This window comes from Dermochelys coriacea, chromosome 2, assembly GCF_009764565.3.
Source record: "Dermochelys coriacea isolate rDerCor1 chromosome 2, rDerCor1.pri.v4, whole genome shotgun sequence".
Lineage (NCBI taxonomy): Eukaryota > Metazoa > Chordata > Testudines > Dermochelyidae > Dermochelys > Dermochelys coriacea.
This window is the reverse complement of record NC_050069.1, coordinates 144164344-144189232: the sequence shown is the minus strand read 5'-3', so window position 1 is coordinate 144189232 and position 24889 is coordinate 144164344. Positions and strand designations below refer to the sequence as shown.

Below are 24889 nucleotides of genomic sequence, written 5' to 3'. Positions count from 1 at the left end.
TTTCTAATGTGCTTACTCCTGATGCCTGTCCAAAGCAGTAGAAGGAGGGGAATGGGGAGACCTAAAGGCCAGCTGGAAATCCCAAGGGTTCCAGAATGGCCATGGATATGGGCCTGGGACCCAATTATTTCTGGGCCATTAGTCTTTGTGAGGTTCCAGTGGGTACCTGCCAAACCTAAGATGCATACTGTTTGCAACTAGGTAGTCACAAAAACCAACCTCAGAATCTGATTATGAATCTGCTTCTTCTGACCAAGGGGGGGTGTCAAATCTGTTGGTACTGGGGAGAGATGGTCAGACTATGGAGAAGATGGTATCAGCAAAATCATGCCTCTAGTCTGTAGTATCTTCAGAGACACTTTGGTTGGAGGTAGCTTTGGTACCGCATGTTGTTCTGGTGCTAGAAAAGGAACATTAGATGCTGGTATATTAGATACTGGTACCAACATAAGACCTGGATCAACAGGGAAACTGGTATCAAGAGGCTAAGTAGCTCCCAAGCCACTGCATAATCCTCTAGAATAGATGGTAGCAAGATTGATTCCTGACTCTGATGTACTATGAGTGATGAAGCAGAAGCAGTCACTTCAGGGGTCAGTCTTGATGGGCCTGGCCCAGGCTGTGGAGTTGATGAACCCTTTTGATCTGAGGACTGTCTTAGGAAGTGCCTCTTCCTCAAGTGCATTCCACTGCCTTTGTCTCCACTGGACTTCAGTGCCAAGGTTCTTGAACTCTCAAGTACCAAATCCCTGGCTGACTTGTGGTGTCTCTTTGTAGGTACTGGAGACAGAGATAGGTCTCTTGGCTCAGTTAATGGAGGGGGAGAGCTCCCAACAGACGTGGAAGTGCTCGGTCCCCACTCTGAACGGGCAGGCTCTGAACGGGCAGATGTAGCACTGCTTCCATTAGTAGAAACTTGAGCTGGGCCACTCTGTCTTTTTTGGACAGAAGCTTAAAAACCCTACAAATACAGAGCACTAATGTGTGATTCTCCAAGGCACTTCAGACAACTAGGGTGTGGATCATTCTGTGTCATTGACTTATTACAGAGGTGACAGGGCTTGAACACACATGTTCCAACAACCGTTATGAGTGGTAAGAAGTTAACTGAGGGGGCCCCTTATAACACTGTGCAGCAGTGTGAGGCAGTAGAAGGTGCATATGCCAACCTGACAGGCATTGCTGAGGGAAAAATTTCCAACTGTGCATTGATGTGCACACACCTACAGTGGAATGGACATGTGCAAAGTCTTGAAGAATTTCTACAAGAACAGAGACAAAATATACACTTTTGTGTTTTTAGAGAGCCAATTAAGCAGACCCCAGACCCCAATATTGTCTTGGTAGGTATTTAGAGTTATTTGAGGTGTGTGTGTGGGGGTTATATTAACAACAAGAAAAGATTGCTGGAGATAGAGAAAAGAATCATGGGCAACACTCCTAGAATAGGCTTTAAAACTGATTCTATGTCCAGTTCCATTTTATGCTGAAGTACATACTTTACTAGTAGATGTGAAACAGACATCTTGGACTCTGCATATCTCACATGCCTCAGACCATTTCTGCATTATCTTCATTCAGCTGTGAAATGAACCTTGGCACATTTCAAAGACGAAATTACCAGTCCAGACAAAATATTATTTTTGTTGGTTATGTGCTGACAGTGCAATTTGTCTGGATAAGGCACAGATAATCCCTGCCCCAAAGCAGTTTACAAACCAAAAGACAGGAAGATAAAAACAGGCTGGGATGGCAATTGTGTAATGCTGATATGGATTAGCCTTTGTGGGCATCACAGAAGCAGCTTTTCAGGAGGGAGCTGAATGATAAGAGGGAGGGAACCTCACACACTGGAAGAGGGACCTCAATCCAGGCACATGGGATGGTGTGAAAGAAAGTCTATACTAAGGCATGAGAGGAGGGGAAAAAAGGATGCGGGGAGACTAGCATAACTGAGTAAAGGGGAGAGGTGGTTTAAGAACAGTTGTGGTGGCACAGTTGGGCTGTGTAGTTTTTTTATAGCACGCTGTGGGTGGGCTTCAGAAAGAAAAAGGTTGAGAACCTCCGGTCTAAGGGATGGGGAAGGAAGATGAGGTTAGCTGCTGCATTCTGGATGGACTGAAGGGGTGGGGGATGGGAAGTGGGAAGGCCAGAGAGGAGGTGATTTCAATACTGTAATAAAATAGTTTATTATTAATCAAACATTTATCATTCCATATTTTTTAAAAAATGAGTGGTCCAAAATGCCATGTGCATTTTAAATTCTAGTAACTGGGATAGTAATAGTATTTCAGTCTTACTAAATCTTGTTTTAAAGCCATGAGGAAGATGAACAAATATGATGTGGGATTTCCCAGAATCCTCCTTTTTCACACTGATATTTTTTCATTTGTTTTGGATGAGAAATAAAAATGTTACTGGCTTCAAATTTATTCCTATTCACTGTGCAACAGTTATACAAACAAACATCATTTAAATTTATTGATCTCATCATACTTCTGTATTGCATATATTGTAAGTCACAGGAAAAAAGGTTGCTGTTCTAAGCAAACATAATTATATTTCAAATTACAGAGGAAGATGTCATTATTTTGTCTGTAGGTAGACTAGTGTTTTTTTCTGTGCATAGAGGGAAAGATGATTTTTAATAGCAATACAGTGTTGCCACCCACACTGTTTTGGGGATTTAAGAGACAGCAGTGATAAAAAACATAATATAGTTGTAAATCTGAAGAAATGTTGGAAGATTGACACATGATATAATTATCTTATCAGGTATTTAGCAGTCATGTAGGAGTTAAAGACCTGAGGCACAGCTAAACATATTTAATGTTGTAACCAGTTATTAACCTAATAGTAATGCATGGCATGAAATTATTTCCATAGCAACTGTTATAGTATATTGTTGTCTGTTTTACACATGAGGGTCATTCAAATTAGATGAATATGTCCAAAGTTCTGAAAAATAAAAAAACAAATCAGATCTCTTAGGCAATGAATACAGAAAGCAATGCAGACCTTCACATAAGGAGAATGAAAAGAATATGTAGAATGTTATACTGAATAGCCAAATCCCCAGCAGGTGTAAATCAGCACATCTCCATTAAAATCAATGGAATTATGCATATTTATAGCATCAGAAGATCTGGCCCTATGTGTCCAGATATAAAGGCGGGAAAGCCTCCAGTGCCTGTGAGGTACAAGATTATTTGTTTAAAAAGCCTGGCAAAATTCTACTTGATCCTTTTCCTGAGATGAGCTATTTTCTGATTAATAAAGTATCATTAATTTATCATCATCATCAAATCACCACAATAAAGAAGAGGTGAGTAAATTTTATGCTCAAACTCATAAATTTTCATGACAGTTTTTCAAGACTGGGTTAATGGGGTATTGTCTTATTAAACCATATAATATCCACAAAGCTGCCAAAAACAAAAGGGATGGGCAGGGAAGGGACTTGGGGAAATCTGATACATGTGTGAAATGCCCCATTTTTATACATCATTCTCAATTGCGTAGTTATTAGCTGATGAGGTGTAAGGTGAATAGGTGAGTAGACACCTCACCCCTAATTCTGGAGAAGGAATACATTAATGTTTAGGAAGTTAAGGAATAAGATTTTTTTATTTAAAGACTGCTGTTCACCAATTTCCCTTATAGCATAGGATTTGTCCATACTTAGTGCACTGCTGTAGTACTTAGTGAAGACACTACCTACACCAATGGGAGAGATTATCCTGTCAGCGTAGGTATTCCACCTCCCCGAGGGGCAGTAGCTATATCAACGGGAGAAACTCTCCCAATCAGGGGTGTGGAAAAGCCACGCCCCTGAGCGCCCCTGAGCAGTTATACAGACCTAAGTTGGTAATGTAGACCAAGCCATAGTGCTCATAGAATTTACCAGAGAACAATAACATTCTGAAACTTAAAGCAGTCCTAGGGCTCAGAATTTGGAAGGGGTAAAGATGGCTTAAAACCAACCCTGTCACCTATTCTTTCCTGCACCTGAGGTCTGATCCTGCTCTATTATAGTCAACTGGAGTTTTCTCATTAACTTAAAGGGGAGCAGGAGCAGGTCTCTAGTGAATCTCACCCTAAAGCTTATTTTAAGAATTTTAATACGTAGCTTCCTATTAAATTCTCTCAGGTTTCCAGAATAATATGTATAGAATTATATTTAATTTCTACAGAATCCCATTGATTTCACCCTTATTAAATACCACAGGAATTTTACATAAGAGTTTAAGAAGGCCAGGACATCCATCAAGGCAACATCCACCCTCCTTGAATATGCTCCTTTTTCATATTAGTCTGGTAGTTGCAATATCAGGGAGGTGTGAACACATGGTGATCAAACCTGTGTAAAATTTGGTAACATTGTTCACTGAGTATATAAGAAAGCTTTATCATTTGGTGCAGGTTGTCAGGGTTGTTGACCAGGATGGTTCAGAAGGTTTTCTTCAGTTTGTGATACTATTGTTACCTACTATGTTAAGCATGCACAGGGACATGGTACACTTCTGCTATTTGTAGGGTTTCATAGATTCATAGATTTTAAGGCCAGAAGGGATCACTGGGATCGTCTAAGCTGACCTCCTGCATAACATATAGAAATTCCCTGAATTAATTCCTGTTTGAACTAGAGCAGCAATTTTAGAAAAACATCCCATCTTGATTTTAAAATTCCCGTCAAATGGAGAATCCATCACAGCCCACAGTAAATTGTTCCAATGGATAATTACCTTCCCTGTTAAAAAATTATTTCCTGTCTGAATTTATCTGGTTTCAATTTCCAGCTGTTGGAACTTGTTATAACTTTTTCTGCTAGATTGAAAAGCTCTTTATTTATCATTTTTTTTGTTCCACTTGCAGGTATGTATAGTTTGGATCAAGTCACCCTTATCTTCTCCATGTTAAGCTATACACACTGAGCTCCTTGAGGCATATTTTCCTATCTTTAATCATTCTTGTGATTCTTCTCCTAACCCTCTCCAGTTCATCGACAACCTTCTTGAATTGTGGACACCAGAACTGGACATGGTATTCCAGCAGTGGTTTGCACCCATGCCAAATACAGGGGTAATATAACCTTTCTACTCCTACCTGAGATTCCCCTGTTTAGGCATTTTATCACCACAATGTCACACTGGGAGCTCATGTTCAACTGATTATTCACTACAACCCCCAAATCTTTTTCAGAGTCACTGCTTCCCAGGATAGTATCCCAAATCTTATATATATATATATATGAGACCTATGTTCTTTGTTCCTACATGTATAATTTTACAGTTGCCTATTTTACCAAGCAATCCAGATCACTTTGTATCCGTGACCTATCCTCTTCATTATTTACCACTCCCTTAATCTTTTTGTCATCTGCAAATTTTATCAGTGATGATTTTATGTTTTCTTCCAGATCACCTGATAAATTTAATTTATGCAATATTAATTTTGGATTATTCTATTTTTTAATTAAACGGTACAGTACTAAGTAAAATATCATACAGAAGTCTAAGTATATTATATCAACACTATTACCTTTTGTCATAAATATAAAGGGAAGGGTAAACACCTTTAAAATCCTTCCTGGCCAGAGGAAAAACCCTTTCACCTGTAAAGGGTTAAGAAGCTAGGATAACCTCACTGGCATCTGACCAAAATGACGAATGAGGAGACAAGATACTTTTAAAAGCTGAGGGGGGGAGGAAACAAAGCCTCTCTGTCTGAGTGATGCTTTTGCTGGGGACAGAACAGGAATGGAGTCTTAGAACTTAGTAAGTAATCTAGCTAGATATGCGTTAGATTCTGATTTCTTTAAATGGCTGAGAAAATAAGTTGTGCTGAATGGAATGATTCTTGTTTTTGTGTCTTTTTGTAACTTAAGGTTTTGAATCTAATTACCCTGTAAGGTATTTATCATCCTGATTTTACAGAGATGATTCTTTTTACTTTTTCTTCTTTTAAGAATCTGATTGCTTTTTCATTGTTCTTAAGATCCCAGGATTTGGGTCTGTATTCACCTATGCAAATTGGTGAGGATTTTTATCAAACCTTCCTCAGGAAAGGGGGTGGAAGGGTTGGGAAGATTTTGGGGGGAAAGATATTTCCAAACGGGCTCTTTCCCAGTTATATACCTGTTAGACGTTTGTTGTTGGTAGCAATAAAGTCCAAGGGCAAAAGGTAAAATAGTTTGTACCTTGGGGAAGTTTTAACCTAAGCTGGTAAAAGCAAGCGTAGGACGTTTTCATGTAGGTCCCCACAGCTGTACCCTAGAGTTCAGAGTGGGAAAGGAACCTTGACATGGTGGCAGAAAGGTGGAATTAACTTGAAATCATTTTGAGATCAGTTTGAGAATTTTTTGAAACCAGAAGCACAGATTTGAAAAGGAAATTTTTTTTTCCTTTGGGCTGATGGAAAGTAGGTTTTCAGCTGAAAGCAGTTAGAGTTGTTGTTTTTTCCTCTGCTTTGGGGCCAGAGCAGAGACAAAAGGGAATTGTCTTTTGTGAGCTGGAGTTTTCTCTACCTAAAGGCAGGGTAGTTAACCTCCTGCAGGGAAATTCACCAGTCTTCACAGACATGAAGAAGTTTTTTTTTTTTTTTTACCTAAGAGCAACTAGCGGGGTTTTCTGTCTATTTGCCTGTAGACAGAGGTGTTAGGGTTTTTTTTTTTTTTAGGATTTTTCTGTAAGCTGACAATCACTACCAGAGAATATAGGTATCATATTACAGCACAGCAAAATTTTACAAGCCAAGTTTTTTTTTGTTTGTTTGTTTTATTTCTAACTCTCAGGTGTAAAGTTAGTTAAAAACAGAGAGACAAAGATGACAGAAAACAAGACACAACACAAACTGGAGTTAGCCAGACTGGAGGCAGCGAAAGAGGCAGAAAAAGCCCTACAAGCTGCCCACAGGAAAGAAATGGAGGCAAAGGACAAAGAAATGGAGGCAGCAAAAGAGGCAGAAAAAACCAAGAGGCTGCCCACAGGAGACTTATGGAGGCAAGGGCCAAAGAACTGGAGGAGAATGAAAAAGAGAGGAAGCATGCACTGAAGATGGAGAAGGCAAAGGCTCAGCAGAATATATGAACAAACCCTAGCAATCCTTCTCCAGGTACCATTTCCCATCCCAGAAAGTTCCCCACCTACAAGGCAGGCGATGATACCGAGGCCTTCTTAGAAAACTTCGAAAGGGCCTGCCTTGGGCACAGCATCTCTACAGACCAATACATGGTAGAGCTGAGGCCAAAGCTCAGTGGACCCTTAGCTGAGGTGGCGGCTGAAATGCCTAAGGAACAAATGAACTAGTATGAACTGTTTAAAACCAAGGTGAAAGTCAGAATGGGGCTAACATCTGAGCATTCCCATTGGTGGTTCAGAGCCCTAAGGTGGAAACCAGACGTGTCATTTACCCAACATGCCTGCCAAATTGTGAAACATTGGGATGCCTGGATATCAGGAGCAAGTGTTAAATCTGCAGCAGATTTGCCCTTTCTAATGCAAATGGAGCAGTTCTTAGAGGGTGTTCCTGAGGAAATAGAAAGATACATCCTAGATGGGAAGCCCAAAACTGTAATCGAAGCAGGGGAGATTGGAGCCAAATGGGTGGAGGTGGCAGAGAAGAAGAAAACTAGTCGCAGTGGGAGCGGATACCAGAAGGGACAACCTCAGACCACACCCTACTACCGGGGGCAGCCCAAGGCCGCACCTACCCCCCCAAGGAACCCTCCAGCCACCTTATCGTCCCGCCATACTGTTCTCCAGCAACCCAGTGACCCGTCAGCTGGGCAATGTTTTAAATGTAACGAGCTGGGGCATGTAAAGGCCAACTGCCCCAAGAACCCCAAGAGATTACAGTTCATTGCACCGGAATCACACCAGAGGTCCTCAGGCCCAGATATCTCCCAGATATCCTTGGAGCGGAGGGAAACTGTGGACGGGAAGAAGGTCACCGCATAGAGGGACACCGGAGCACAAGTGTCAGCTATCCGTGCTTCCTTAGTGGACCCCAATTTAATCAACCCAGAGATCCAAGTGACGATTCAATCCTTCAAGTCCAACTCTTTCAAATGCCTACAACCAAGTTGCCTGTCCAGTACAAGGGCTGGTCAGGAACGTGGACTTTTGCAGTCTATGATGATTATCCCATCCCCATGCTGTTGGGGGAAGACTTGGCCAATCATGTGAAGCTAGCCAAGAGGGTGGGAATGGTCACCTGCAGACACGCTAAACAAGCCGTCGTGCCTAGCTCTGTTCCGGAAACTTCTACCAGGACCCGGACCCCAGGCCAATGTCTGCAACAGTAGTAGTAGATCCAGTCCCAGAGACCCAGACAGAGCCAGTCCCAGAACAGGAACCGACGGAACAACCAGCACCAGACCCATTGCCAGCACTGAATTCAGTACTTGCAACCCCAACACCAGAGGGCCCCAGCAAACCTGAACCGGCAGCAGCCGATAATCCTACACAAGAGGCTCAGCTGGAGCCTGAACCCCAACATAGTGCACCAGTGCAGAGCGGTTCACAGTCAACGGAAACAGCCCATCCCCTACATCGCTTCCAGAGGGACCAAGCCTAGGTCCACAATCCAATGAGGAACTGATGTCTCCAGCATCAAGGGAACAGTTCCAGACCGAACAGGAAATAGATGAAAGCCTCCAGAGAGCTTGGATGGCAGCCCGGAGCAACCCACCCCCTCTCAGCTTTTCTAATCGATCCAGGTTTGTTGTAGAAAGAGGACTTTTATACAAGGAAACTCTTTCTGGTGGACAACAGGAAGACTGGCATCTTCAGAGACAGTTGGCAGTTCCAACTAAGTACCGGGTCAAGCTCTTGAGCTTAGCCCACAATCATCCTAGTGGCCATGCTGAGGTGAACAGGACCAAAGACTGTTTGGGGAGGTCATTCCACTGGGAGGAAATGGGCAAGGATGTTTCTACCTATGTCCGGTCTTGTGAGGTATGCCAAAGAATAGGAAAACCCCAAGACCAGGTCAAAGCCCCTCTCCAGCCACTCCCCATCATTCAAGTTCCATTTCAGCGAGTAGCTGTGGATATTCTGGGTCCTTTTCCGAAAAATACACCCAGAGGAAAGAAGTACATACTGACTTTCATGGATTTTGCCACCCGATGGTTGGAAGCTGTAGCTTTAAGCAACACCAGGGCTAAAAGTGTGTGCCAGGCACTAGCAGACATTTTTGCCAGGGTAGGTTGGCACCTCACAGATGCAGGAACTAATTTACTGGCAGGAACTATGGAAAGTCTTTGGGAAGCTCATGGAGTGAATCACTTGGTTGCCACCCCTTACCACCATCAAACAAATGGCTTAGTGGAGAAATTTAATGGGACTTTGGGGGCCATGATACGTAAATTCATAAATGAGCACTCCAATGATTGGGACCTAGTGTTGCAGCAGTTGATCTTTGCCTACAGAGCTGTACCACATCCTAGTTTAGGGTTTTCACCATTTGAACTTGTATATGGCCGTGAGGTTAAGGGGCCATTACAGTTGGTGAAGCAGCAATGGGAGGGATTTACATCTTCTCAAGGAACTAACATTCTAGACTTTTTACAACGTACAAAACACCCTCCGAACCTCTCTAGCCCTTGCTAATGAAAACCTACAGGATACTCAAAAAGAGCAAAAACCCTGGTATGATAAACATGCCAGAGAGCGTTCCTTCAAAGTAAGGGACCAGGTCATGGTCTTAATGGCACTCCAGGCCCATAAAATAGAAGAGTCGTGGGAAGGGCCATTCACAGTCCAGGAGCGCCTGAGAGCTGTTAATTATCTCATAGCATTCCCCACCTCCAATCTAAAGCCCTTTTATTCCAGAGAATTAAAGATTTGTCAGTTTACAGCCCAGGGAGGAGATGACGCTGAGTGGCCTGAAGGTATCTACTATGAAGGGAAAAGTGATGGTGGCGTGGAAGAGGTGAACCTCTTCATGACCCTTGGGCGTATGCAGTGACAGCAGATCCCAGAGCTGTGCACTAGTTATGCACCGACGTTCTCAGCCACCCCAGGACTGACTGAACAGGCATACCACTCTATTGACACAGGTAATGCTCACCCAATTAAAGTCCAACCTTATCGGGTGTCTTCTCAAGCTAAAACTGCTATAGAATGGGAGATCCAGGATATGCTACAGATGGGTGTAATCCGGCCCTCTGGCACTGCATGGGCATCTCCAGTGGTTCTATTTCCCAAACCAGATGGGGAGATACGTTTTTGCGTGGACTACCATAAGCTAAATGCTGTAACTCGCCCAGACAACTATCCAATGCCACGCAGAGATGAACTATTAGAGAAACTGGGACAGGCCCAGTTCATCTCTACCTTGGACTTAACAAAGGGGTACTGGCAGGTACCGCTAGATGAATCCGCCAAGGAAAGGTCAGCCTTCATCACCCATGTTGGTCTGTATGAATTTAATGTACTCCCTTTTGGGCTGCGGAATGCACCTGCCACCTTCCAAAGACTTGTAGATGGTCTCCTAGCGGGATTAGGAGAATATGCAGTCGCCTACCTTGACGATGTGGCCATATTTTCCGATTCCTGGGCAGAACACCTGGAACATCTACAAAAAGTCTTCGAGTGCATAAGGGAGGCAGGACTAACTGTTAAGGCTAAGAAGTGTCAAATAGGCCTAAACAGAGTGACTTACCTTGGACACCAGGTGGGTCAAGGAACTATCAACCCCCTACAGGCCAAAGTGGATGCTATCCAAAAGTGACCTGCCCCCAAGTCAAAGAAACAAGTTCAATCCTTCTTAGGCTTGGCCAGTTATTACAGGCGATTTGTACCACAATACAGCAAAATCGCCTCCCCACTGACAGACCTAACCAAAAAGAAACAGCCAAATGCCGTTCAGTGGACCCAAGAGCATCAGAAGGCCTTTAACCAGCTTAAAGCGACACTCATATCTGACTCTGTACTAAGGGCCCCAGACTTTGACAAACCGTTCCTAGTAACCACAGATGCGTCTGAGCGTGGTGTGGGAGCAGTTTTAATGCAGGAAGGACCGGATCAAGAATTCCACCCTGTAGTGTTTCTCAGCAAGAAGCTGTCTGAGAGGGAAAGCAACTGGTCAGTCACTGAAAAAGAATGTTACACCATTGTCTACGCTCTGGAAAAGCTACACCCATATGTTTGGGGACGGCGTTTTCACCTGCAAACCAACCATACTGCGCTACAGTGGCTTCATACTGCCATGGGAAATAACAAAAAACTTATTCGGTGGAGTTTAGCTCTCCAAGATTTTGATTCTGACATCCAACACATCCTAGGAGTTTCTAACAAAGTGGCTGATGCACTCTCCCCTGAAAGTTTCCCAGAATCAACTGGTTCAAATCGTCCTTGAGATGTGGAAAATACTGTTAGTCTTTATATACTTGGTAGTATATTTAGAGGTGCATGTGTCTTATTAACTCTGTTTTTTCCTAGAGCTCCAGGAAGAAATTACAGCCAGCGTTCTGTGATTTGGGGGGGCGTGTCATAAATATAAAGGGAAGGGTAAACACCTTTAAAATCCTTCCTGGCCAGAGGAAAAACCCTTTCACCTGTAAAGGGTTAAGAAGCTAGGAGGACCTCGCTGGCATCTGACCAAAATGACGAATGAGGAGACGAGATACTTTGAAAAGCTGAGGGGGGGAGGAAACAAAGCCTCTCTGTCTGTGTGATGCTTTTGCTGGGGACAGAACAGGAATGGAGTCTTAGAACTTAGTAAGTAATCTAGCTAGATATGCATTAGATATGCGTTAGATTCTGATTTCTTTAAATGGCTGAGAAAATAAGCTGTGCTGAATGGAATGTAGATTCCTGTTTTTGTGTCTTTTTGTAATTTAAGGTTTTGAATCTAATTACCCTGTAAGATATTTATCATCCTGATTTTACAGAGGTGATTCTTTTTACTTTTTCTTCTATTAAAATTCTTCTTTTAAGAACCTGATTGCTTTTTCATTTTTCTTAAGATCCCAGGGTTTGGGTCTGTGTTCACCTATGCAAATTGGTGAGGATTTTTATCAAGCGTTCCTCAGGAAAGGGGGCGTAAGGGTTGGGAGGATTTTGGGGGGAAAGACGTTTCCATACGGGCTCTTTCCCAGTTATATAACCATTAGATGTTTGGTGGTGGCAGCGATAAAGTCCAAGGGCAAAAAGTAAAATAGTTTGTACCTTGCAGAAGTTTTAACCTAAGCTGGTAAAAGTAAGCTTAGGAGGTTTTCATGCAGGTCTCCACATCTGTACCCTAGAGTTCAGAGTGGGGAGGGAACCTTGACATCTTTATTAACCAAATTTGTAATTTCATTAAAAATATCAATTAAGTTTGATAGGATCTATTTTCCATAAACCCATGTTGTTTGGCATTAATTATATTACTCTCCTTTAATTCTTGATCATCAAGTTCTGTATCAATTGCTCCATTATCTTGTCTGGAATTGATGTGAAGTTTATAGCCCTATAATTTGGTCCATCACAATCCATCTTTCAAGTTAGAAGGTGCCAGGCGTGCATTCTGGGAAACAATTTCCAAAAAAGCGGGCAGCATAAAAGCAAGAGGCTTTGTCTGGTGGGACACTCTGCATATGCCTGGGGCTGGCCATGCCTATTGTGCTCCAAGAACAGCAATATTCTTGTAAAATCTGAAACCACTTTGAAAGAGACATGATCAGGTCAATAATTCATGAATGGGGACACAGTATAGTGAAGTTTACTGAAATGAGTTTGGGACGGCTACATTACTCTCAAATATAGTAAAGAAGCGGTGGAATGAGAAGCATCCTGCACTGTCTTTTGCATCTGGACAGCTCTTCCAAAGCAGTTTCCATAGCTTCTGTGATTTGGCTCCCTTCTGCACTGTGCAGCAGAGTTGTTGTGAGTGATTTCACTTATTCTTTAAAAGTAAATGATCTTACCTGGTATGAAGTTAGAATCGAAAATACAAGCTCGATTCTCAGTGGTGTTCCCAGAACACTGGTTGCCCACCGGAAATAAAATGATACACTGACGAACACGGAACTGGACTCCAGATGAATCACAATCAGACCACTCAGACCAGTCGGACCAGTTGTCTGTATTAGTTATAAGGAAAGGGAAATATTGGAAATAAGTTGTGCAAATGAACCACATCAGAGTGAAAAATTAAATGTCTTGCTATAAATTAGGACAGGATACATGCCAGATCTTCAGCTGGTGTAAACTGGCATAGTTCCATTGACTTCAATGAAGCTATGTCAATTCACATCAGCTGATCATTTGTCCCATATACGGCGAAGACCACAAAAAATGCAACCTTCCCTCTGAAATTGACAGCTCAGTATTGTAAATGTTCTACAGATGTTACGTTCATCATAGCAATATTACATTTCCCCCCACTGTACTTGTGTGCATGAGTGTGCAGTAACAAGTGTAACTATGTTGCCGTAAGTTTATCACAGGCCTTCAAGGCAGACAATGCCAGTTTGTTAATTTAGGTAACTGACCAGTAGCAACCTAGACCTATAGAAATATGTGTTCCAGGCAGGGCCGTCCGTAGACATTGTGGTGCCCTATGCAGCCCCCCTGAGGGGGGGGGGCTGACCCCAGGCCTCTGCAGGGGATGGGGGGCTGCGCCCAAGGTCTGTGGGGGGCAGTAGCAGGCTTGGTGGGCAGGAGGGAAACCGCCCAACAGCATGAGCTAGTGGAGTGGAGCGGGTTGGGGATAGGTGTTTCCACTTCCTAGCACCCAATGATTGCGGGGCGCGCCCGACCCTGCACTCACAGTGCGGCAGGAAGTGGAGTGACATGACCCCAACCTGCTCCACTCTGCTCTCCTGGCTCCCAGCCTTGGGGGGTAGGGGGGAACCACCTCCCAGAATCCACCGGTAACGCAGCTGGAAGCTGGCAGAGCAGAGCAGGCTGGGGCTGGGTTGCTCCACTTCCCGCCGCCTGGTGAGTACAGCGTGCGCCCGACCCCTGCTGCAGTCCCCCAGGACATAGCTCAGGGGAAGAGGTGGAGTGGGGGGCTGGGGCAGAGCAGGGGTGGGAAGAGTTGGGGCGGAGGCTTTGGGGAAGAGGTGGGGCGGAGCAGGGGCAGCTTTCCTGGCCAGATCAGCTGGCCAGGGGATCGGGCTGGCCATTGGAGCAGCACGCAAATTTCCTGGTGCCCTATGCAGCTGCATAGTTTGCATATGGATAAGGATGACCCTGGTTCCAGGTTTGATGCAAGATGTTGGTTTAAATAAAAAAAAAACCCAGCCACCTTCTTGTTACTCTGGCCTTGTTCCTCACTTCTGAAATCGTAAGGCACTCTTCTATATCTCAGATCACATCTCCAGGTTCCTTCTTTTTATCAGGTTTGGATCATTATCAGCCTCTGTTTCTTCTTTAGCTTTGTTCTTCTGCCTATCTAATTTTATTTAATGAATTAAATACCATGCTACCTCTGTGTGATCTCAGTATATTGCTCTTAAATGAAGTGAATTTATCTGATCCATATTAGATACTGTGTATTTACTCATCTAATGTCTTTCTTACAGTACATGAGTAAGTCCTGTCCTCATGGCACTTTTCTAGGGTAGTAGATAGAGCGCTGTAAAAATAATTTGTTTCACTTTCCAGGAGTTAGTGGAAACAGAGATAATCTTATTCAACAACTAAGTTATACTTGTATTTCTGGTTTGAGTTAAATCAACCCAATAGCCCAAAGCAAAACTTAGATCTCACTATCAAATTTCACCTAGTTTTGTGTCAAAATCAGGCAGATTCAAAAATGTCACATGATTTCAAATGCAAAACTGTAAAGCAGCCTCATTCTACTGGAAAGTGGACCCAAGTTCATTCAAAATAAATTTAGGATAATTTGAAAGGGTTGTGAATCTTTTGGAGTAAGCGGTCTGATTTTTAAATGAAAAACCTGAAACCAGAAGAGTCTCACATGGCTTCAGCTTTTACTGTGAATATTCTGCATAACTCTAGCATATGGTACTCATATTTACAAATTACCATTCTACTATCTCAAACAATAAAATAAAGTCCTAAATCACTTTAAAAAAGTATGCTATAATATCTAATAGTGAATGTTTTCAGACTGCATTTTTGTAAAGCTTATTTCAGGGTGCTGTGTATAACATAGCATTGTTAAATATCTGCTCCCCAATTAAAATTATGTTATAAATAAATGGGGTGGGGGAGATTGAAATAATTTTAGGGTATTAAATAAAATTCAAAAGAAATGTAAGGCTGTGCTCACATTGCTGCAAGTTTAAAGTCATTCTGTAAGGTTAAAAATTTTAGCTCAGATCATTGACCCTAGCTGAGAAGCATACAGATCTCTTAAACAGAAGCCTATGCACGTTCCCAATCCTGAGCTGGCTATGTTATATCAAAAAATATAGGTAAATCTGGTGGAAGCAATAGTAATTTTGATTACACCCTGTAGAATAAAACCCACCAAATTCCCTTGGTCATATATGGCTAAAAGCTCTATATTGGAGGCTAGGCCAATGATCAACAAAATGTATTCACCTTGGTTATTTGAATGTGAAATTATGCATGTATATTCAGGTATGTATATATGGATGAGGACACTCTCACCTGTGCTGAATGACAGCTCTTTCAGCTACAGGAACATACAGTTATTTGGCATGAATGCTTGGAAAGAAGCACCAGTGCAAATAATACAGCATCAAACTTTGACTTTTACTTCCTGTTTTGAAAGTAGGCACTCTACATGGAGTTACCTCACTGCTGTACATCGCAAGAAAACTTAAAACCTGGCCATCTGGGGTTGCTTTGAGTCCAGACCTGCCTATACTGGGCCATTGAAAAGGGTAAGAAGTAGGTCTTATGGCCAAATAATCAAGATATTTTTATCCTTATTGTATGGAGTGGCTTTAGTATGGTGTTTCTTGTCACATTCATTCACTGCCTCCACAATCAGGAAGCTGGATGCAGGATGGGTGGGAAAAAAATTCAGAGTCCTTAGCTGGGACATATTTTTATTGGTTCTTTTATATGTTGGTGGTATCATTGCTGGGCTCTGCCACACAGTCTTGTCAGGATCCAGTAGTGCCTCATTGCTGGGCAGGGCAACATAGGCAGAAGGAGTCCATTGAAGGATATCCAGGAGTTTATGCAGCAATTCTTTGACTTGCTTCCAGGGGATCTGTAAAGAGTCTATATAATGTTTAATAAACCCCTGGAAATCTCATAAATCATCAGCTATAGAAGGTGGGGGAGGCATAACTATCTCATCTGGGGAAGAAAAAGAAATATTTGTCTGTGAGGTAGCCTGCTTATCTGCTCTGGCCTCCTGCTCCTCAAAGGATACTTGAACCTGAAGAAAGTGAGGAGGGATATATAGGGTAGAAGAATTTCTCCTTCTGTAGCCCTCCACAAGACATTAGAGGTGCCCCCAAAAACTGTTGGCAATATGGCCACTGAAGGGGTCCATAGGACATGAAGTGTGGCATCACTGTGCTTGAACCAGATTGTGGGGGCATGTGCTCGTCTTTGATGTAACTCTTCTTTTTTCTCAAAGGTAGGAGAAAGGAACTCAGCCAAGAGTACATCTTTATCAAGCGGGGGAGCACCACCACTCTCCAAAGATATGAGAGAGTCAAACGGTCCTGGGGAAAGGTCCAATCTTGATAAGCATGCTTGTGTTAGTACAGATAATCTTTCGGTACCCACTAGCAGGGGATACTCTGGTTTAGCTGAAAAAATTACATCTCTGGAATATCTGAATTCCTGTAGTACTGGGTAAGTTTGAAGTATGGGGCTATGTTCCACTGTCAGTATCAAGGACATAAGCTGCTCCATCTGCACTCTTTTGGTAGATATTGTTGGTATCAAGGAGGATGTCTTAGGAAATGTCAAGATCATAGGAGAGGCATGGCTACTGGTACTAAGGATGTCTTGGAAGTCAATATAGGTAGAGATAGTACCAAGGGCATTGTAGACACTACCTTCTTAGAAGAGGAGTGCTTAGATTCCTGTGCTGCTAAGTTCTGCTTCTGCAGCACAGATGGTCTCGGTATTCAAGCATGTTTGGTGCCCTGTTCTTAGAAGAGCCCAGAGTCCTGGGCATGAGGTTGGTACTGACAGTGCCTGAAGCCTCAGTAGTATCCAGAGTGGGTCTCCAAAACGGACTGACTTGGAGGACGCTGAGACTTTTTTGAAGTAGACCCCTTCTGAGGAGAATGAACTATAATTTCATGGGACTTCTCCAAGGCTTTACCTTAGGCAGATTCAGGTGAATGTGCTGAAATTGAAGAGGCACTGTACTCACTCTGATGCTAATGTCGAGTGGGGATCCTGGCTTGGATCTGAGGCGGGACAGAGAGAGCCTTCTATCATCAAGACAATGAGTTTTATCTCTCAATTCTTCCTAGCCCTGCCTTTAAAAGCAGAACAAATGGAGCACTTTGGGGGAACAATGAAACTCCCCCAAGCAGCAGATACAAGGGGAGTGCTTGTCAGTAACTGGGATAGCTTCCTGGAAAGAGAGGCACCATTTGAAGCCCAGGGAGCCATGGAATACCCCAGCACAATGGTGATCTGAGGAGAAAGTTCCCAGTCCCCAATGGGGAAGGAATTTAGACTGATCCCTCTAAAACAAACAGAAAGAAAGAAAGATTAATTAGAGTCATTCATGGCTCTGAGTAGAAAGGCACACTAATGCTCCATCTCAGGTGAAGGTGATTGAGAAGGAACTTAGGGCGGTTCAACCTCATAGCCCTATATAGCCTCAGTGCAGGGCATGAGGACATGTAGGGCTCATGAGCAGGTCCAACAGGCACTACTACCAAAAATCTGTGATCAAAAACATGCAGTGTAAGTGCACCTGAAGTTGAGCACCTATCCATACATTAAGTGAAGAAGAATCAATGTTTATCCACATTCTTCTCCAACAGAACTGTGCATTTCTTTCTAAAAATTCAATTTTTCTTTTCCATTATTTGTGTGTGTGAGTGACTAGTCCAAGGACAGCATGTTGTTTCTCTTTTGATGCTGCCACAAATACATTATTCTAAGTACCCAATACTATTGTATACAATACCACATATTATAGACATCATTGCTACAGATAACATTCAGTGATATGCCGTACATAAAGAATTACTGATCAATGGTATAGACATTCCATTCATTTAAGTAAGATTTTGTTTAGTTAAAATTAAAAAATAGGAATATAAAGTTGAAAAGACAGTTTGAGAAACAGTTATTGTGCATAAACCATTCTGTACTTGTTTTTCAAGTGTAAATATCTTGGTCACTTCCAGTTGTAACTGACATTTAAAAAACAAAACAAAACCCCAACACCTCCTGAGGATCAGCAGCATGTAAAATTTAATTTTCTGTTAAATTTTGGCAAAATAAAACTGTTTGAAATTGCAAGAGCCCTTTTTTTTCTTGTTCACCATTTAAACAATTATCATCATTATTTTCTTGTATTAAAAATTCCACCTGGGTTTGTAATTTCCAGATGCCAAGTTTCAACCAAAGATCTGTTTGAAATGACTATATTCCTTTCCCTCCTTAAATCTGAGATTTGTACACTTGTTTTAAAAATACAGGCTCTCTGTCCTGCAAACTGATTAGTATGGGTTTATCCCTGTGCCTGTGGATGGTCCCCTCAAAGTCAATATGGCCCTGCACGCACACAGCGGTCTGTGCACATGGAGCAGTTTACAGCACCCAGGTCACAGTTTTGGCCCATAATGTGTAATAAGAACAGTAAAAGAGAGCTGTGAAAAAGCAGCTAGTGCATATGGCAATGGCTACTTTTCAAACTAAATCACAGCTAGTTAGAAGACATATTTGTTTTTGAGGGGGAGACAGAAGAAAACAAACTGCAAATTTTCATCTAAAATAAGGTTGGTTTTTAGTTAGATTTGAATATTAGACAAAGCAAGTGGTATGTGAGACACGTGTGTCACTCTGATGATTAAAAAGGCTTTAATGTAGATGATAAATTATTTTTGTTGGAAAAAACAGATTAACAATCAAGTCATAATAAGCTAAAGAGTACAAGTTATAATTTCCTGAAAACTGGGGTTGTTAATGGAAATGCTAACAGATCATTAACAATAGCTGCACTACAAGAGAAACCACTATAATAATACTGGAAACAGCACAAGAAACATGACAGTTCTGACCTTTTAAAAATGTCTTAAGGATCTGAGGCTGCTGTGATAATTTTAAGTACATATATATGCCATCCCTCTTGAGGAATCCAATCAACAACAGAGTTCTATTTTCACTTTTTAAAACCCAAGGTGGAGAGTAAAGTTTGCTGTAATTTTGACAGACTAGGTGCTATTTTATTCCACTGCAAGTCATGAAGAACTTAGAAAGGGAAATTACTTGTAATTGTAGTTTGGGTAATAGCATCTATAAATTCACACTTTTGGGTCTTGTATGCTCATGTGCATGACCTCATCACATGAGAAATAAGTTTATGCCATAAAGTTTATAAACCCCTCAATCAAGTAGGTAATGCAACAGAACATTATTGCTGCTAGCAGACATTACTTTTTTCCAATGATCAAGAACAGAAGGTGTTAACAATAACCTATAAACCAGCAAGACATAAAAGCTTTCCCAGTGGTCCCTGTGTCTTTACTTATCTTTTTATGTTACTTTTTACTTTCTACTTCTGTGTCTTTTATTAGTCCTTTTATTTTCCTTGTTTTGCAAAGATTTAACATTTCACAAGACCACTTGGCAAGGGTCAAAAGAGACAATCAAAATGACAGAAAAATCATGGTCCACTTCCATTATGATTACATATAGTTATTACAGTAGTGCCCAGAGGCCCCAAAGTGATGTACAAGTATGTACAAAGATGCAGTTCCTGCCCCAAAGGTCTTACAGTCTAGGAAAGCATTTTAAAGGGTTAACATTTTTGTAAATGTGAAAATAGATTGCACTAAACTTTCCTCCCATTTCTTACTTTAGAAGAGCTCAGATATAATTTTTAAATTAAAACATCTTTTTTTCAGATCAGGAGCTAGATCGGTCCTCAGGTGGTGTGATACAACTCCATTGAAGTCTTCAGCATTACATTGAGTTACATCAGCTGAGGATATAGAGCCTCCAAACTTCTGCTTGACCTACAACACCCAGTACTACAACTGAAGTGTTTGTTGTGCTGTTATAGCTAAAAATCTCTCAAGGCATCAATCTTTTATGTACCATTTTAAATTGCATTGACCTGAAACCTGCAAACTAAACTGATAGCCTCTTAAAAAATTCATTTAACATGACATTAGGGCTGTCTCCTGTGAGCCAAATTCTGCCCTTAGATGTACATTCACAGCAAATTCATTGTAAGCTGATGTGCATGTATCAGAGGACAGAAAGAATTTGTTCCTAGATGTTTAATAGATTGATAAAAGCATAATGCACTTTGCTGAACAGGTTGAGTGATAGCAGCCCTATTTTATGGTACATTCAAAGCAAAGCAGTACTGTATGGATTTATTGTACCTGGACAGGGTTGTGTGTTGCAAAGTGCCTCTTCAGTGTGAAGTCCAAGGCAGATGTCCCCTCCATAGGCTGGGGCTGGGTTTGTGCATGAGCGGGTCCTCATGTAATGTCCACCTCCACAAGTTGCTGAGCACTTTGACCATGATGACCAACAAGACCAACCTCCATCAACTGGAAAGAAATAACAACTCACTGTTCTAAGGGTACATCTACACTATCCGCCGGATCAGTGGGTAGTGATCGATCTATCGGGGATCGATTAATTGCGTCTAGTCTAGACACGATAAATCGATCCCCAATTGCTCTGCCGTCAACTCCTATACTCCACTGTGGCGAGAGGTGGAAGCGGAGTTGCTATTCTTGTAACTGAAGGTGCGTATATTAGGTCAATCCCCCAGTGTAGACCAGGCCTAAGTCTCTGCATGGCTGAACTACTTAAATCAATCTATCCTGTTTGAGTTCTACGGGCATGAGTCAAAATCTACTACAATCAATGGAAGATTTTTAGGCCCCACCTGGCAAATGGGATCAGGCTATGAAGCTTACTTTGCATTCTGAGATTTATAGAAGCATTGTCCAATGGAAGGAAGAGAAAGGAACTAGAGCCCTATGTGGATACAAAATTTATGTTCGCAGATGCAGATATCTGTGGATAAAAATAAGTATCTGCGAAGCTGCAGGGCTTTACCAGCGAAAGCAGCAGCATGTTGGGCCTCCACTCCAAGGAGCCAGTGTCCTGCACTGGTAGCTCCACCGGTGTGCCCATTCCACCCACAGCCCCACCCCCAGCCCTGCCCATTGAGGCGGGCACCCACTCACTGGCAGCTGTCCCTAGTCGTGTTCATGTGTGCAAGTGGTTAGCTTGCATAGGAGTCCTTTCCATGCAGCAGTCTGCGTCTTCTGTCCGAGGGCATGTGAGCGGCTTGCACATACTAGCACGACCAGGGACAGCTGCTGGTGAGCCTGGTGTCTGCCCTAGTGGGTGGGGCTGGAGGCAGTACAGCCACACTGGTAGAGCTGCCGGTGCAGGGCTCTGGCTCCTGGGAGCGGTGGCCCAACACACTGCTGCTTTCACTGCTGTGGTTCCTGGTAGAGCCCTGCAGCTCCACGGATACTGATTTATATCCATAGATATCCACATCTGCAGATATAAATGTTGTACCTGTGCAGGACTCTATACTGAACAACACCATGTGCCATTGGAGATAGAGCATGATAGCTAAGTCAGGGGCATAGGAACCGACTCCAGGGGTGCTTTGAGGCTCAAAAACCCACAGAAAAAAAATAGGGGGTGCTCAGCACCCAGGAGCCAGAGTTTGAATGTGGAATGTGATGAGTTCTGTGCTGCTAACAGCTTCTGCCCTTGGGGCAGGGAATTTGTTTATAAACAGAGGCAGGGTGATTACGATAACAAAAGGCTTGTCATTAAATTAAATGAAGGATCATTCAATGATCCTGAAAGCATTGCCAGGCACTCCAGTTAAAAGATAGGAAACAAAGGATAGGTTGCACCATTTCAAAAAAGATACTAAAATGGGGGCGGGGGGGAGGGTGGGGGAGAGAGAGAGTACAGAGAATGGCAATAAAAATGATTGGGGGTATGAAACAGCTTCGTATGAGGAGAGATTAAAAGGACTGGGACCGTTCAGCTTGAAAAAGAGACAACTAAGGGGAGATATGATAGAGGTCTATAAAATTATGAATGATGTGGAGAAAGCGAATAAGGACAGAGCTTGTCTGCCGTGGGTGCTAAGCACCTGCTAATTTTTTCCCCGTGGGTCCGCCAGCTTTGTAGCACCCACAGAGTCAGCACCTATGAACAAGGAAGTGTTATTTACCTGTTCACATAACACAAAAACCAGCAGTCACTCAAGGCAATTAATAGGTAGCAGCTTTAATACAAATATAAGGAAGTACTTCACACAACGCACAGTCAACTGCTGGAACTTGGGTTTTAAAAAAGAACTGGATAAGTTCATGGACAATAGGTCCATCAATGGCTATTAGCCAAGATGGTCAGGGATGTAACCCAGTGCTCTGTGTGTCTCTTAATGTCTGAGTGCCAGAAGCTGGGACTGGATCACAAGGGATGGATCACTCAATAAATTGCCCTATTCTGTTCATTGCCTCTGAAACAACCAGCTCCAACCCCTGTTGGAAGACAGGATACTTGGTTAGATGGACCACTGGTCTGATCCAGTATGGCCTTTATGTTCTTTATAGCACAACTGCAAAAGAATGACTGAAGTTGAGGTTTCATAGAGATGGGCTGAGAGTGTGGGTTTTCGGTTTCAAAAACCAAAGCAGGTTTGGTTTGTATCTGGATTCCATTATATCCAAACCATGGAAATTGGAGGTGGCATGGATATTTAGCCCATCTCTGTTTTAAGCAGAAATATGCATATAGATACATTTAGGTTTCTGGTTTTAAGTTTAAAATGATATCACCTTCTCTTTTAATATTTACCTAAGAAAATAATTTGTATTGCCAACACCTCTGCTTATCTTTATAAAAATGCATAATAAAATACACACCGCTAATAAGTTAAGCCTATAATAAACAAAGCAGATTTGCCAGTTAATGATTTTACTGGGGTATTCCCCTTCTGACTCTGAAAATTGTTTACATAGTTTTATTTTCCCTGCCTACCAGTCTCATGCAGTCCCCAGACAGCTTTACAGCAGGGATTCTTGTTGGGCTGACAGATTGTACATGCATAACAAGAGCATAGTTCACAAGATGCATAAAAGAGATTTACAAATACTTCTTGAAATATGTCCCCATTTTTCTGAAAAATAAATGTTACATAGCTGTAGCTTTAAATACATTTTCGGAACAGAAGAACTGCTACACCGAAATACACTACTGATACACACCTAGTAAATACATATTGAATGTATATGTGCACATCAGGTATTTATGCCTGCACATAACTTGACATAACTTTGTGTAAATACATGACTTATGTCCATAAACTAGGCACATACAAATCTATGTGTATGTAACCCACACACCTTCCGGGTGTGGTGCTCTGTCCCATCTAGTGGCACCAAGACTGCTTAGAGAGAGATTAATGAGTTTGCTCTACAGCCTTAGCTAACAGCCATGTGGCTTTTAGCTCATGCAGTAGAGGCTCATGCATTTAGCTCCAGAGGTTCCCATGTTCGATCCCACCTGCCAAGGACCGGGGTTTATCGGCGTTACGTATACAATTGCACACACCTAACTTTGAAAATCAGGCACCAACTGAATTTCCTTTTACAGGTACCCTTAAAAAGTGGATGTTTACCATCCACAGTAGTTAAATTTACCATAGCATTTGCAATATTTCCCACTCTAAGCACAGGGAATATCACACCTTATTAGAGGTAAATATTCCCATTGCCTTACACAATTTATTTTAATGTTCATTCATTTTAATGCACTCTTTGGCAAACCTTAATTTATGGTTCATTGACATGACTGAATATAAAATCTATGTACCTCTCAAACAATACTCCTTAATGAGTCCTTTTGAACCTTTCTGTTCTAAGAAGTCAAAGAGTATTTAAAGGTGTAAAATCCTTTTCTTCAGTTTATTGATATGGCTCCACATTAAAAAAAATTACATATATACTGTAATGCACTTATCAAAAAAAATCATATTTAAATCTTCCAGGTAGTGACATTGAAGAATACTTTAAATATATTGAGGACAGGTCATTTTGCTTAGAAAGCAAGTTACATCACATACATATTTGCCAAGTCAAACAAAACTCATTTATATGGAAAGATTGTAATAGCAGGAAAATGAGTTTAGAGGATCTTTTTATTTGGGTATCAATACCTGCCTGTGCAGCTATGTAGACAATCTTACATATAATGAATATTCAGCATCTCATGCTATTCAAGCAGGCAGTTTAGTAGTTTATACCTGCAGCTACTAGTCAAATGGGCCTTTAATAGAAGTAATTAGCATATATAAAATTTCCTTTCTATAATGTTTTACAATGTGCACTTATTGTACTGAGTTACCTTGAAAAGCAACAAACCATACAGCCAACAAAGCACTATATAAAAAACAGCAATTGAGATATTTATGGTACTACGTAAACCATTTCTACAAAACGTTACTAGCTTGCCTGTTTTCTAATAGCTCCTAAAAAAGAGACTATTTTGACTGATTGATCAGTCATCATTACTTCACCCACCTTGTCTCTCTAATATCCTGGGACCAACATGGCTACAACAACACTGCATACACATTTCTGTTTTGTAACTAGAATTATTATAGCTATGTTATAAGCCTAGGAGAGGAGGTGGGAGATTGGACACATTATAACAGAATATGTGACAGAAGCTTAATAGTAGTTGTGCTAAAGGGCACCATTATAATATGTGCTGTCTTTTTTACTTATTTAGTCTGCCATCATAAATCT

General features: G+C 41.8%; 1 protein-coding gene across 2 annotated transcripts in view; it reads right to left on the bottom strand.

Annotated features, from left to right (window-relative positions):
- Positions 1–24889, bottom strand: part of SEMA5A (semaphorin 5A) — a 627428-nt gene that overhangs the window by 15401 nt on the left and 587138 nt on the right. For both annotated transcript variants that reach the window (XM_038392658.2, XM_038392657.2), the window contains exons 18-19: positions 20471–20641; positions 12914–13069 (exon numbers count right to left, since the gene is read on the bottom strand). In XM_038392658.2, coding sequence (XP_038248586.1) covers positions 12914–13069; positions 20471–20641 — 327 coding nt within the window. The remainder of the gene's footprint in view (positions 1–12913; positions 13070–20470; positions 20642–24889) is intronic.